The sequence below is a fragment of the Heteronotia binoei genome, chromosome 17 (genome assembly GCF_032191835.1).
Source record: "Heteronotia binoei isolate CCM8104 ecotype False Entrance Well chromosome 17, APGP_CSIRO_Hbin_v1, whole genome shotgun sequence".
Taxonomy (NCBI): Eukaryota; Metazoa; Chordata; class Lepidosauria; order Squamata; family Gekkonidae; genus Heteronotia; species Heteronotia binoei.
In genome coordinates, this window is record NC_083239.1 from 31,633,874 (window position 1) to 31,648,448 (window position 14,575).

At 45.6% G+C, this 14,575-nt stretch overlaps 1 protein-coding gene across 4 annotated transcripts in view; it reads right to left on the minus strand.

The window, feature by feature from the left end:
* Positions 1-14,575, minus strand: part of APLP1 (amyloid beta precursor like protein 1) — a 62,041-nt gene that overhangs the window by 17,102 nt on the left and 30,364 nt on the right. For 2 of the 4 annotated variants that reach the window (XM_060257955.1, XM_060257953.1), the window contains exons 13-14: positions 1,083-1,106; positions 572-639 (exon numbers count right to left, since the gene is read on the minus strand). In XM_060257955.1, coding sequence (XP_060113938.1) covers positions 572-639; positions 1,083-1,106 — 92 coding nt within the window. The remainder of the gene's footprint in view (positions 1-571; positions 640-1,082; positions 1,107-14,575) is intronic. The other 2 variants (XM_060257956.1, XM_060257954.1) reach the window with 1 other exon arrangement.

Sequence of the window (14,575 nt, forward strand, 5' to 3'; positions counted from 1 at the left end):
CACTGGAACCAGCTCTTTCCCCTTTTAAATATCTCCTTTCACACCTGACAGAGACAATTCAGTGCAGGCAAGCATGGACGTGGTACAGCCTTCCACACAACAGCAACTCCTCGGGATCACATTTTTATTGACAGGACGTTTTGGAGACCATTAATTCATAGGGTCGCCCTGAATTGCAGGTGGCTTGATGGCACATCGCACTCACAAGAAATTCAAAGCAGGGCACATTATTCTCTGCTCCTCGCAGTTTTCTCTCACCACAACCCTGACAGGAAGATTCAACTGTGAATGGCCCAAGGTCACCCTGCAAAGTTCCATGGCAAAGTAGGGATTTCTCAGATCCTAGTTCAAACCTGAAACCACTAGACTGCACTCTTGTCTTTGGGAATCATTACTTGAAAAGACGCCTTTGTGTTAAGATTTCCCTGCATGTGGGAAAGGCAGACTTTGGCAACACCTCTGCAACAGTTAATAAAATTTCTAAGCTCTTTTAAAAATAAGACAACCCCATGGGATAATCAGTGAATAAAACACAGAAGGTACGTCAGCATTCCTCTCAGATGGGACTTACTTTCCGTTCATACTCATAGAGCAAGGCTTTGTCGCTGGTTGGGTAGTCATATTCAGCCAGACCAGAAGCTGCAGAGAAAGGAATCCGGTAAGGAACAGAAGCTTGCCTCTTAACGGTTCAAAATACCCTCTCCCCCTTTTGAGGTGGGATGATCTGTTTATGACTTGTATCCTGCCTTTCTGTCACAAAATGGCACGCAAGGCAGCCTAGCAGCATAAAATTTAAAATTAAAAAACCCTAACGATTTCTTAAAAACAGCAGCCAGCAGCAGAAATCAAAGCCAGGATTAAGAACAAGCCAGCCATAATTAGAAATTTAAAAAGCAGCAGTGCAATAAAAAAAAAAGCTGTAGCATAAAGCTTCAGAGGAGGAGGAAAAAAGATGTCGGGCATGCCATCTGGATCACAACTGGAGGGGCAGATTTCACTGCTTGGAAGCGTTTCCCTCCCACCGTCCACCCCCCTCCAAGAAATACTCCGGGAAGATGTTGAACGTAGATCTGAACACTCACCTTTCTTGTCAACTTGTTCAGAATCTGCCCGTTCCCCACAGAGCATCAAGAGCAGAGAGACAGACAGAGCGCATGGCAGAAAGAAAAAAAAAAAGGGCAGAAAAAGAAACACACTTTTGAGGCCAAGAGGAAAATAAAAAGGATGACAACAGGGTGTCAAGGAAGCAGGGATCAAGCTGGCAACTAGGACACAAATGGCTTTCAAGCTGGGCTTGAGGAGTCCTGAGGTACGATTGAAGCGTATCGAGAATTCCTCATGAAGCAGCTTCCACTTCTGTGAAAGATGGCTCACCACTGCCAATCTTTCTTTTTATCTGTGATTTAAGGCCAGTTTTGAGCATGTGGTACAAAAGGTGACAGCAAAAGGCCTAGCCCCGCTTCTAAAGCATATTCTAGAATTTTCCACAGCAAATGAGGAACACCTTGGTCAAGCTAGAAAGGGCTCTCACCCTGAAAGGAGAGTTTGAAAACCAATGAACAAGGGCAGATCTCCAGATTGATGCTCAGTTCTCCTGCTTGCTTTCTGACATGAGAAAGTTCATTGTCATGGAAAATATGGTGGGATACCGCATGCTAGACTCAATGGGAAACTAAATACCATTTGTCACCATCATGGGGATATGTTTGAAAGAAACATACTCATAAAAAAACCCAAACCCTCAAAAACCAAGATTAGGGATGTTGCTTCACGGCAGTTTTACCACGTGAAAAACTGTGAGAATTGGGTTTATGCCATAGTCATCTCTCAGGATTCAAACAGATGTACACTAAAAAGAAAAGAAGTTCGCAATACTGTGAGAATATACTGGGCTCCAGTTCTTTTTGTAACATGTGCATGGATCTACATCCATGCATGGATCTACATTCATGCATGTGTTACAAAAAGAACAACAGATCCAACACTGATCTGCCACCAGCACATTTCCTCACAGCTGTACAGTTGGAAGAACTGCCCGTAGCATATCAGTGTTCAATTCATTGATACGGTATAGCTGCCCGCATTTTTGTTTTTTAAAAGAGAGAACTTAAAAGGGGCAATGGCTCTCGAGCCACTCCAACCAGACAAGAATTGCTCCTAAGACCACTGAGTCACTACTCTGAATTTATCTAGAAACAGAGCAGAAGGGACTTGAAGGGTCATAAGAACATAAGAGAAGCCATGTTGGATCAGGCCAATGGCCTGTCCAGTCCAACACTCTGTCACACAGTGGCAAAAAAAAAAAAGTGCCATCAGGAGATCTACCAGTGGGGCAAGTACAATAGAAGCCCTCCCACTGTTGCCACCCCGAAGCACCAAGAATACAGAGCATCACTGCCTTCCTTTTAACCCTAGAGCAGATTCTCATTTATTGCAGGATACTTAATGGACATCAATCTGCTATTCTGGCATTTATTACTGATTTTGTTGTTTTAGCCCAGTGGACACAGGCTGGCAGTCCCTAGGCCCTGGCTTGTGATGCTTTTAATCTGCTAAGGGACATTGCATGCTGATTCACCACCCACTTTCTTTACATTTAGGACAGCTTGCCATTCCATCCTACTGTCTGATGAAGTGTGCCTAGAGAACACGAAAACTTACATTCTGAAGAAAACTTTGTTGGTCTTAAAGGTACTACTTGACTCTGCTTTGTTCTACTGCTTCAGACTAATACAGCTGCCCACCTGGATCTGCCCCAGACAAAGAGTTCTATCTATACACTGTGGCTACTATCCACTGATGGACCTCTGCTCCATGTGTTCTTACTAATGTTTAGCTGAAAACTTTGGATACAATTTCAAGCTGTTAGTTCTGCTCCGACCTTCTGAGGAAAAAGAAAACAGATCTGCTCCATCCTCTATATGGCAGCCCTTCAGATACCTGGCACGTCTCAGTCATCTCCTCTCCAGGCTAGCCATACCCAGCTCCTTCATCCTTTCCTCACAGGACTGCTCACCATCTAACTGCATCATGAAAAACAGTTCTGATCACCCAAACATCCCATCTCCAAAACATATTGTAGAACACATTAAAAAGGATACCCAAAATGACCAGGGGAACAAATGCATCTTCTTCCTAATGAAGAAAAGCTGAAATGGTTGGATTCAATCATATGGATTCAAAATCGCCTTGGATTCAAAACAGAACAGACTCTGGGACTACTATAACCAGACCTTTGTGGTCAGTTGTTAAACTGAATTACAGTCAAATAGAGGGGGTGGGATCAACCCATCAACTCCAACATGGTCTCATTAATTAAAACCAACCTGCCCCCCAGCCCTGTAAAAAAAAATTGGACAACAAATAGATATCTGTCTTTTTTTCTTTAAAGTGCTATTAACAGTGTGGTGGGAACTGGCTTTGATGGACGAAAGACACAGGGTGAAAAACCCTCCCCACTCTTTCCTTTCACAACCCTAGTCCAACTTTTAAAAAGATAACAGGAGATCTGTGATTACTACTTTGCCCCTGAATTTGGGGGGCACTGCAGCTGAGCGGACAGAGAACATGTTTTGCCTACAGAAGGTCTCCCTCAGATTCAATTTCTGGCAACTCCATTAAAATGCTATTAAGTGGTGGGTGCGAGGGAAGGCCTCTGACTGCCTGAAACTCTGGAGAGCTGCTACCAGTCGGAAGAGACCATACTGCATTAGATGGACCAATGGGTTAGGGCTTGGTATAAGGTAAGCTTCCTGTGGATTTTAAGAAAAATTGCTAGCCAGGAGGGGACACGATCAGAAGTTTATGAAGTTATTTACAGTGTGGAGAGAGAGAGAAAAAATAATCTCTCATACACAATGGTTCTTTCACCATGTGGAAAAAGGAGATTAAGATAAAGCATAAATTGATGTATGGAATGTATTGACCCAGGGTGACGCAATGGTTGCTGATAGTGGGAACTGGCATCAAAGCAGACGACTTATGGAAACCCTGTCGGGTTTTCAAGGCAAAAGACCATGAGAGGTGGCTTGCCATTGCCTGCCTCTGCATTGCAACCCTGGACTTCCTTGGTGGTTTCCCATCCAAACCCTAACCAGGGCTAACCTGCTTAGCTTCCAAGAACACTGTGGGTAGTATAGCCAGGATACCCTAAGATTGCCTGGAAGCCAGAAGTTCTAGCTCTTCCAGTGTTATGCACCACTAGGTGGCAAGCTAGCCTTGTTTTTTTTAAGGCAAAAGATGTTTCAGAGGTGGTTTGCCACTGCCAGTCTCCGCACTGTGACCCTGATGTTCCTTGGAGAAACATCACCCTTTCAAATACTAGCCAACCCTTCAGAGATCTGATGAGATTGGGCTATCCAGGTCAGGGTAGCTATCTTGGTCATGGTTGGTCAAGGGGTTAGCGCAGAGTGGTAAAGCTGCAGTCCTAAGCTCTGCTCATGACCTGAGTTCAATCCTGGTGGAAGCTGGGTTCAAGTAGACAGCTCAAGGTTGACCCAGCCTTCCATCCTTCCGAGGTCGGTAAAATGAGTACCCAGTTTGCTGGGGGGGGGGGGGGGGAAGTGTAGATGATTGGGGAAGGCAATGGCAAACCACCCTGTAAAAAAGTCTGCCGTGAAAACGTGAAAGCAACGTCACCCCAGAGCCGGAAACGACTGGTGCTTCCACAGGGGACTGCCTTTACCTTTTAAAAATACATTTGTGGAGGTTAACAATTTTTTTTTGCCGTTATATCCAATAGAACCTCTACATTTAGTGGCAGTATACTTCCAATTCGCAGCCTGCTTGTCTTCACCAATGGGTTCCAAATAGCTGAGCTGCAGCCACTGGCAAACATGACAGATGTCAAAGTACTGGACTAGATCAGTCAGATTCAACAGTTCCCAACAGTTACAGATTCCTGTAATCTCAGCAATGCAGCAATCTAGGGAAAGCACACAGGTTGGCAACCACACCGGGGACGACTGTCAGAGAAGAGCTTTCCCATCCTAAGCCTGCCAGGAGCCTTCTAACTGACCACGGTCCCAAAGGGAGAGCTAGGATCCGATGGGTTGTTTTTGTCAGATCCAGAGAGCAATTCTTATGTTCTTCCTACTCCCTTTCCTGCTAAATCATTCATGAATTCGGCCCTCTGGAGATGAGAGTTCTGCAGCTTTTTATAGCTGTTCTCAGATTCTCATTATTTCATTCATTCGCTAAGAGAGACTAAAAGGCCTATTGTAAAGTCCTTGGGGTTTTGTTTTTTTTTACACCATGGGCTGTTCCTCCAAGAGGCAGAAAACAAAACCCAAAAGCTGCCAAGTGACATATTACAGAGTGACCCTATTCTCAAATCATGTTTACTGGCTGGGACAGTCCCTCTTGTTACTTGGTCCCTCTTGCGCCTGCTAAGCAACGTGCTCTGCCGGCAGGAAAGGATATACAGGTGCAGTTGCAAGACCCGTGCATTAGTTGGTGGTTATCACCAGCGTAATGCTTGAATTCACAGGACACAGCTGGGGAGGAGAGGGGGTTGAGACTGGGAAGAGCTGGAGCACGTTGGAAGAGTAACAGAAGTTAATCAATCGGGGTCCTTCTTCCCCACAGTGGCATGTGACAACTGCAGAAGAGATAGCATGGTGGAGAAATGTGTTAGTTGCAGCTGACTTATGGCGACCCCATAGAGCTTTCAAGGCAAGAGACATTCAGAGGTAGTTTGCCATTGCCTGACTCTGCTTGGCAACCCTGGACTTCCTTGGTGGTCTCCCTTCCAAGTACTAACCAGGGCCAACCCTGCTTAGCTTCCAAGATCAGACCGAGAAAAGGCTAACCTGGGCCATGTCAGAAGACCTGCAAATAAGGGGCCTAAAGACATATGAACATATGAAGCTGCCTTCTTCTGAATCAGACCATGAGTCCATCAAAGTCAGTATTGTCTACTCAGACTGGCAGCGGCTCTCCAGGGTCTCAAGCTGAGATTTTTCACACCTATTTGCCTGGACCCTCTTTAGTTGGAGATGCCAGGAATTGAACCTGGGACCTTCTGCTTACCAAGCAGATGCTCTACCATTGAGCAACTGCCCCTCCCCAATTCCAAGGAGGGCAGACTACCAAAGACTAGGTGCAGTTGCTGAGAAGGCCCCTCTGAGAAGGTCCCCACCAATCTTGCCCTGACCTGGATAGCCCAGGTGGGCCTGGTCTTGTCAGATCAGCTGGCAGCTTGGAGAATGCATTTAAAGTTAAAGTTGCTTTCTTTCCATCTCTCCTTCCCTCCCTTGTGGATCTCAAACATCTGACATTCATGTCTTGTGGCTCTCAAACATCTGACGTTTATTCTTTGTGGCTCTTGCATTAAGCAAGTTTGGCCACCTCTGAACTAGAGGCTGTGTAAGTTCCACAGTTCTTTTGGAGAGATGGTTTTTGTTCTGCAAAGTTTGAAAGGGGGAGGGGAGACTGGACCTACTAGGGCAGGGGTGTCAAACATGCAGTTCGGGGCCAAATCGGGCCCCCGGAGGGCTCCTATTAGGCCCCCGAGCAATTGGCTGTCATCTGCTTCCTTCTTCCTATATCTTGCTTCCTTCTGCATAACCGCTTGCTTTGCAAGGCTAGCTCAATTGCACAGGAGCTACAGAACAAAACCTCTATTTTCTCCAATGGCTGAGGCTCCTCCCTTGGGGAAGGAAGGAAAGAGCCAGAGCTTCCTTTGCCCAGTTCCCTGGATCCCATGGGAGAAATACAAATAAAGCACCTTTAAGACCAACGAGTGCTAATGCTTTAAGCATGTTTTAAAATATATATTTGTGTTTGTGTTCTTTATAACATTTATATCTCTGCTCTCTAATATTAAATGGGTACACACATGGCCCAGCCCGACATGGCCTGGCCCAACAAGGTCTCTTTTATGTCAGATCTGGCCCTCATAACAAATGAATTTGACACCCCTGTACTACGGCCATTTTCCTGCAGAAGATCATCCCCACCGAGGTGCTTCTGTCTCAGCTGCAGAAGAGGAACAAGTGCATAATGTATTATCCTGCCCTAAGTTCTGCTGCTAGAACAATGAGTGGTTTCAGCAAGCAAAACACAGTTCACGCATCTATCCAAGATGCACAGCAGAAGGACAGCTGACATGACTGTGAGCAAAGAGGTTGTGGGGAGCAGTTTGGAACTGCTCTTGCTTTCTGATCATCCTATGAGGTTCTGCTGTAGGAGTGCATTGTGGAAGGAGGTGTGGCAGGGACCTAAAAGAAGGCCTTGCATGGTTAACTAGAGCAGGAGTGGCCAACGGTAGCTCTCCAGATGTTTTTTTGGCTGAAAACTCCCATCAGCCCCAGCCAGAATGGTCAATGGCTGGGGCTGATGGGAGTTGTAGGCAAAAAACATCTGGAGAGCTACCGTTGGCCACTCCTGAACTAGAGAACTGAGGCTTTGGCTCAGTGGTACAGCATTTTGCTTGGCATGCAGCAGGTCCCAGGTTCAATCCCCACTATTTACAACTAAACAGATAGGAGGAGATGTGAAAGATTTTGATTTGAGACCCTGAATAGCTGCCATCAGTCTGAGCAGGTGGTATTGACTTTGGTGGACCAAGGGTCTGATTCAGTATTGGACAGCTTCATGTGCGTTCTTGTGCATATGTGGGAATTTGGTGATGGGACGTTTGTTGCAAACAACACTGCAAAGCTGGGGGCACAAAACAGTAAAAAGCAGATGGACAGAACGACTGAAACCCCCTTGTGGGCACTGTGCCTTGGGATTTGTGCGTGCAAGCATTCTAAGATGGTCTGAAGGAAAGCATGAATTCACAATTCTCTTGGAATGTCCACAGCCATAGAGTATCTCTCTCACTTCTCTGCAATTATTCCTCTTCTAACTTCTGTGGGCACTGACAAGAGAGGCACGGTCTCCGGAAACATGTGCATGAGAGTGTGAGAGGGTGACATCATCCCAGCACTCAGATCACTGCTGTGTGCCTTCTGCAGACCACTGCTGTTGCCTTCTTCCCCACATGAGTCATGCTGAGGGCATTGCTGGGGCACAAGGTCACAATTCGCAGGTGATGGCAGAGCTTCTAGGAACTCTGTGGAAACATCTATGGTGACGTTAGCTTTGCAATCTACAGTGGCGCCTCTGGATTGGATGCAAGGGATGGGTCGGACTGCAAGCCCAGAGTTGGCACTGGCACTGGGGGAGGGGGAATCCATCAATTTCAGGTCATTCTCAGGTCACGACCTTTCTTGAGGGAACTGTGCACTTCTCTCTGCACACTGGAGGAGATCACACCGCACCATGATGGAATATCTTAGACAGAGTTGTTGAAGTCATTTGTTATGAGGGCCGGATCTGACATAAATGAGCCCTTGTTGAGCTGGGCCATGTCAGGCCAGGCCAGGCGTGTACATATTTAAGATTCAGTAGCAGAGATATAAACTTTATAAAGGACAAACACAATTAAAGATTTTAAAAAACTTAAAACATGCTTAAAACATTAGCACTAGTTGGTCTTAAAGGTGCTTTCTTTATATTTCTCCCATGGGATTCAAGGAACTTGGCAAAGGAAGATTTCCTACCTTCCCCAGGGGACCAGGAGGGGGAGGAGCCTCAGCCAATAAAAGGAAGAGTGGCTCATCTCAGTAGTTCTGCTGCGCAGTTGAGAGCCTGACAAAACAAGCTCTGCCTTCCCTCCACTCCTCCCCAAGGGAGAAGCCTCAGCCAATGGAAAAAATAGAGGCTTTGCTCTGTAGTTCCTGAGCAAGCCTTGCACAGCAGGCTGTGATGCAGAAGGAAGCAAGAGAGAGGGAGAAGGAAGCAGATGACAGCCAGTTGCTTGGGGACCTGATAAGAGCCCTCCGGGAGCTTGATTTGGCCCCTGAACTGCATGTTTGACACCCCTGTCTTAGGAGATGGGAGAGAAGAGGGACCCTGATGCTTAGGGCAGTGGTTTGCTTGGATTCTCTCCCATTTATCTCTGGAGCATATGAACCAGCCAGAGATTTCAGTGAAGGTACAGTTCAACTGACTGATACCCATCAGCAATCCATCATGGTTTGACATGTGCTTGATAACTACCCTACGTTTGCAGTGCCAGGCTGCCTGTCAAAGTCAGGAATAGCCCCCAGACAGCCCCTACCTGGTCTGCTCTGCATAGGCTGACCAGATGTGTTCTGCTAAGCTGATCACAAATTGCAAAGGATGGCTGTTTATACAGATGAGATGCGCCAACATCAGAAACCAAAGCAAACTGAGGAATCATTTTAATAAGGCATCCCATGACTGAAGGATCAGGTCTATTTTCTCATAGATATTAGCTTTTAAGTCAGCTGATTTCTTGCTCTGAATATCCAGCAGCATCTTCTAACCCAGAGGGGAATTAGGGATGCCAGCCTCCAGGTGGGACCTGGGGATCCCCTGGAATTCCAGCTCATCTCCAGACTACAGATATCAGTTCCCCTGGATAAAATGGAAGCTTTGGAGAGTGGACTCTATGGTACTGTACCCCATGAAGGTCCCTGTCCTCTCCAGACTCAATCCCCAAATCTCCAGGAATTTCCAAACCTGGATCCGGCAACATGATCCCCTCTATCCCCTGACAGTGGCCAGAGAGTACCTGGCAACCCTACTATAGTTCGACAAGGACTGAAATACTACTCCAATTTATCAGAAATTCTGCTTCTTCCTTCACACCCCTTCTTTCTTTTACAAGTCTGCTTCTCTGGATGCTGATAACCTCACCACCCATCCTTCTGTCTGGGCATGCGGCCAGAGCATCATTTTCCATTTCTCATTATATTTTGCTCCTGTGATCCAATCTTCAAATGGCCCAACTCTGTCAATGTCACTGCTGGAATATTTCTATTGATACCGCTGCTAATTCAATGACTTCTCTGGGTCTCTCTCTCTCTTCTTGTGCTATGCTTCTTAACACCGCCCCCACCCCCCAGGTCCTGTAGGGTTTCTTTGTACCTCTAGGCTGGTACTATGAATATTATAGCAGCCTTTGCACAGTACCAGGTGTTTTAGGTACTCGACAGATATCACAGCCATTGCAATTTGAACACAGACCTGGACTCAGCCAAAAGATATCTTTTCCCCTAGCAATTTAAGATATTGTTATCAGTCTCCGTAACTTCAGGACACACAAAACATTAGGGTTTACGTATCATTCATGATTCCCAATGGTTTTCTTAATCTTGAAAAAAAAAATACCCTGTCATATTTGGTGGCAGACAGTTTCAGAGATTAAATGGGCATTATCGAACAATATTAGTTATTTTCTTTCAGTGCTCTTTCAGGTGACCTCTAGCTCAACTTGTTCTCTACTCACTTTGTCCTAAAAGTGGCAAGATTCTATATAGTTCAGAGCAGGAATGCAATTCCTTCCCACTCTTTAAAAAAATCTCAGAAGTTGATGAGATATGCTAGGGCAACTCAAGAATCAATCACGCGGCCCTGTTTCTTAGGCACATTGGCTAACGAAGAGGAAAAAGATGAAATGGCGCAAAAGAAAATGAATACTTAATAATAATTAAAGATTCTTTTTCCTTTGTACCATTTTCTCTTTTTCTTCTTCATTTGCCTTGGTGCTGCCCCCTTTTTTAAGACCATTGGCTAATGAAGATGAAGAAGAGACATCCTGTGAGGTAGGTAGGGCTGAGAGAGCTCTGAGAGAACTGTGACTGACCCAAGGTCATCCAAGCTGGCTGCATGTGCAGGAGTGGGGAATCAAACCCGGTTCTCCCAGATTAGAGCCTGCGCTCTTAACCACTACACCAAACTAGCTCTCACTGTGACCATCTCACACGTATGTTCAGATCAAAAGTCCTCAAAAACCTTTCTTCTCAATAGAGAAGAACCCATTTTAGAAATACTAAATACAATTCCAATTCCTCTAAAGCATTTTTTTACTGCTTACATTGGCAAATATCTCCAGTTCCAACACACCTATTGGGAAATGGGATGCCTAGAATACCAGTTCCATTCAGGATTCTACTCAGGTCTCTTCAGTGGGGCTCACTCCCAGGAAAGTGTGCTCACAAAAGCACTGATAGTGCAGTTGTGTTCTTAGTTTTCATAAGAAGGCTGTAGGAGAAAGAGCCATCTGGGTGCAGTGGTTAAACTGCTAGGTAGGACTAGTATCTGGGGGACCCAGATTTGAAACCCTGTTCTGCCACAGATGTTCACTCGGTGACCTTGGGCCAAACAGCCTAGCCTGCTTCACAGAGAAGCATAAAATGGGGAGGGGAGAACCATGTATGTGGCCCAGGGGCTCCTTACAGGAAGGGTAAGAATGTACTAGATAATGAACCTCCTTTTCCAACCCTCCTTCTCTGTCTCTCTTGCGGTCGCAAAGCCTACAATTGTTCGTGAGCTCTCTCTTGCTAAGCATCTTCTGCTCTACACGTGCCCTGAGCAAGTGGAAAGGTGGCATAAAAAGGTTTTAAATAAATAAACAACATGGCATGCAAAAGGTTCAGGTTCAGTTGCATGGCACCTCCAGTTATAAAACAATACCGCAGTATAAAACAATACCTTCAGGCCAATTCAGCAGGCAGATTTTAGGTAAGATGCTTTCTGCCTCCGCCCCCAATCAGTAATAAAGGGATATCATTATAGACCTACAGCAAACCTGCAGCAACAAGGTTTTGTGTAAGGTAACTTTGCCTTCCTCTTCCTATAAGTATTACAAACTTGGGCATAACTAGGAGGTATGGGCTGAAGGGCAAAAGTCAAAGGGATCTCACCTGTGGCTTGCAGATTAGGGTTGCAAACTCCAAGTGGGACCTGGAGATCCAGAATTATACCATCTCCAGACTACAGAGATTAGTTCCTTTGGAGGGAATGGCTGTTTTGGAGGGTGAATTCTATGGCAATATAGCCCACTGATGTCCCCTCTAGGGATGCCAACCTCCAGGTGGGGGCTAGAACCCCCAGGAATTCCAGCTCATTTTCAGACTATAGAGATCAGCTCCCCTGGAGAAAATGGATGCTTTGGAGAATGGACTCTGTGGCACAGTATTCCACTGAGGTTCCTGTCCTCCCCAGGCTCCACCCTCAAATCTCCAGGAGTTTACCAATCTGGAGTTGATAACCCCTACCTCCCTGCCCCCAGCTGGTGGCCAGGGGGACCTGGCAACCCTCCCCCTCTCAAGGCTCCCGCCCCAAATCTCCACAAATTTCCCAAGCAGGAGTTTGCATCTCTGCAGATGGTACATCTGTGGAAGAACGAGCAATTGATTCCCAACTCACTCAAGCCATTTTCAGAACAATATTTGGCATAGTTCTTTGTTGTTTTAAGTCCCCTTGAGGAAAAAAGCAGGATGTAAATACTTACAAAACAAAAGTTGATGACTGATTCCTCAATAGTGTTGCTAGTGGCCCTACTGACGGACCTCCGGATGGCACCTGTTTTTTTTGCCACTGTGTGACACTGTGGAACTGGATGGGCCATTGGCCTGATCCAACATGGCTTCTCTTATGTTCTTATGTTGCTCCGCCCCCAGGCTTCTGCTTTCCTCGGATCAAACGATCAATTCCCCACCAGTAGATGCCTGGATGCATTTTGATCCATAGCTCCCTCCAATTTCCCTTGCAGCTTCCTATTCTGTTTTTTTTTTTTAAAGATTTGGAAGCTGTGAGGGAAATTGGAGGGAGCCACGAGTTAAAATGCAGCCGTGCAGCACCTAGTGGAGAATCAATTGCTTGATCCAAGGAAAGCAGAAGCATAAGCCCAGGACGAAGCGACTGGTAACAAGTATTAGAAAACTGCCAATGGCTGTTTAAGCAGCAGGGATGGGAAAGATTTTGGTCTGGACCCTTGGAATGATCCTGCAGGTCAGAAAGTGAACCCCAGGCCTGGGAATCGATAACCTGATTTGTAAGTTTCAGATGTTCATGCGTATGATGTAGGTTACTCCAGTACTATTCTACTAGGAAACTCTAGAGTTGCTGCTACAGAATCAGGCCCCAGCTACTTGTTATTCATTACACAGACTTTTGAAAAAAAAGTCCACTTTTTCGCATCGCTTCAGTCCAAGCAGCCAATACTTCCTCTGCTTCAAAGCAAGAGATCAAAAGCTAAACCCCTCCACGGTCATTACTGCTTCCAGGGTCAAGTAATCCCTCAAGTGGCCTAGCGTGGTTCTGCTAAAAGATTATTTAATTGCTGGAGCAGCAACTGGAATGTCGAAGGAGCAGGATTGAAGCTGATTCAGATTTGACAAATGGAAATGGAAAATGAATGCTGAATTTAAATGGGAAATAAGAACCTGAAACTGTCATGTTTGATATACTTTGAGCGAATCTCTAGCTGAGGAAGGACCCTGCCAGAGCACACCAAGACCCCATTTAATTCAGTATCCAACTTCCCAGAGTAGCCAAGCAAACAACCTCTCCAAAAGGCCCTGAAGCAGGTCACAGAGGCCAAAGTGACCTCCTATTACTACCCCTCACAACTGTTACTGAGAAATATACTGTCTTTGAACATGGAGGCTCCATTTATACCTCATGATTTAATAGCAACGGATGGGCCTCTCTTCCACGAATTTGTCTAATTCCCCTTCAAAGCCATCAGTGCTAATGGCCACTGCTCGATCCTGTGGCAGTCATTTCTGTCAGCTAATTAGGCATCATGTGAAGGAGTGCTTTTGTCTGTCCTCCTGAATCAACTGCCCCATCAATTTCCTTGAGTGCACCAACGCATTATGGGAAAAGGGAAAAAATATCACTCTTCTGTTTTCCTTGACACTACACATACTTTTTAAAACAAATCTCTAGTTAAAAAGCTAATTATGATCATAAACTCAAAAGCCAATAAAAAGAGAGGTTTTATTTAGAGTGAAGATATTGAAGAAGAAGAAGATATTGAATTTATATCCCGCCCTCCACTCCGAAGAGTCTCAGAGCGGCTCACAATCTCCTTTACCTTCCTCCCCCACAACAGACACCCTGTGAGGTGGGTGGGGCTGAGAGGGCTCTCACAGAAACTGCCCTTTCAAGGACAACCTCTGCCAGAGCTATGGCTGACCCAAGGCCATTCCAGCAAGTGCAAGTGGAGGAGTGGGGAATCAAACCCGGTTCTCCCAGATAAGAGTCCGCACACTTAACCACTACACCAAACTGGCTTATAACCATCCTAGACAGCAGTGTAGATTTTAGAGCTTCACGGGACATTGGGTGTGTTATTTGGTAGCATGACTCACAATTCAGTCCAAAACTTTTGCTTGTGAAAAGGGACAAAAATTTCAGATTTTGAAACTGGAAAAACAGATCAGATTTTCTTTTTACACTCAGCACAAAATTTCACTTCACCTGTAGAACAAATTCCAACTATAATACTTTGCCCCTAAAAAGCAGATGTATTTCATGTCCAAATTGTGCCAATGATTACCAATGTGAGGCAGATTAGGAAGGAGAGACATACACACCAGATCCAGAACAGGCAGGGGGAGAAGTCCCCCATCCACACAGTCCTCCAAACGCAAAGAAAGTTCTCTCTCAAACTCTATTCCAAAGAGGAATTTCACAAACCAACAAAGAAAACCGACCATCCAGAGGACATCCATCAGCACCATCTAATATACACATAAACCTCCTGCTA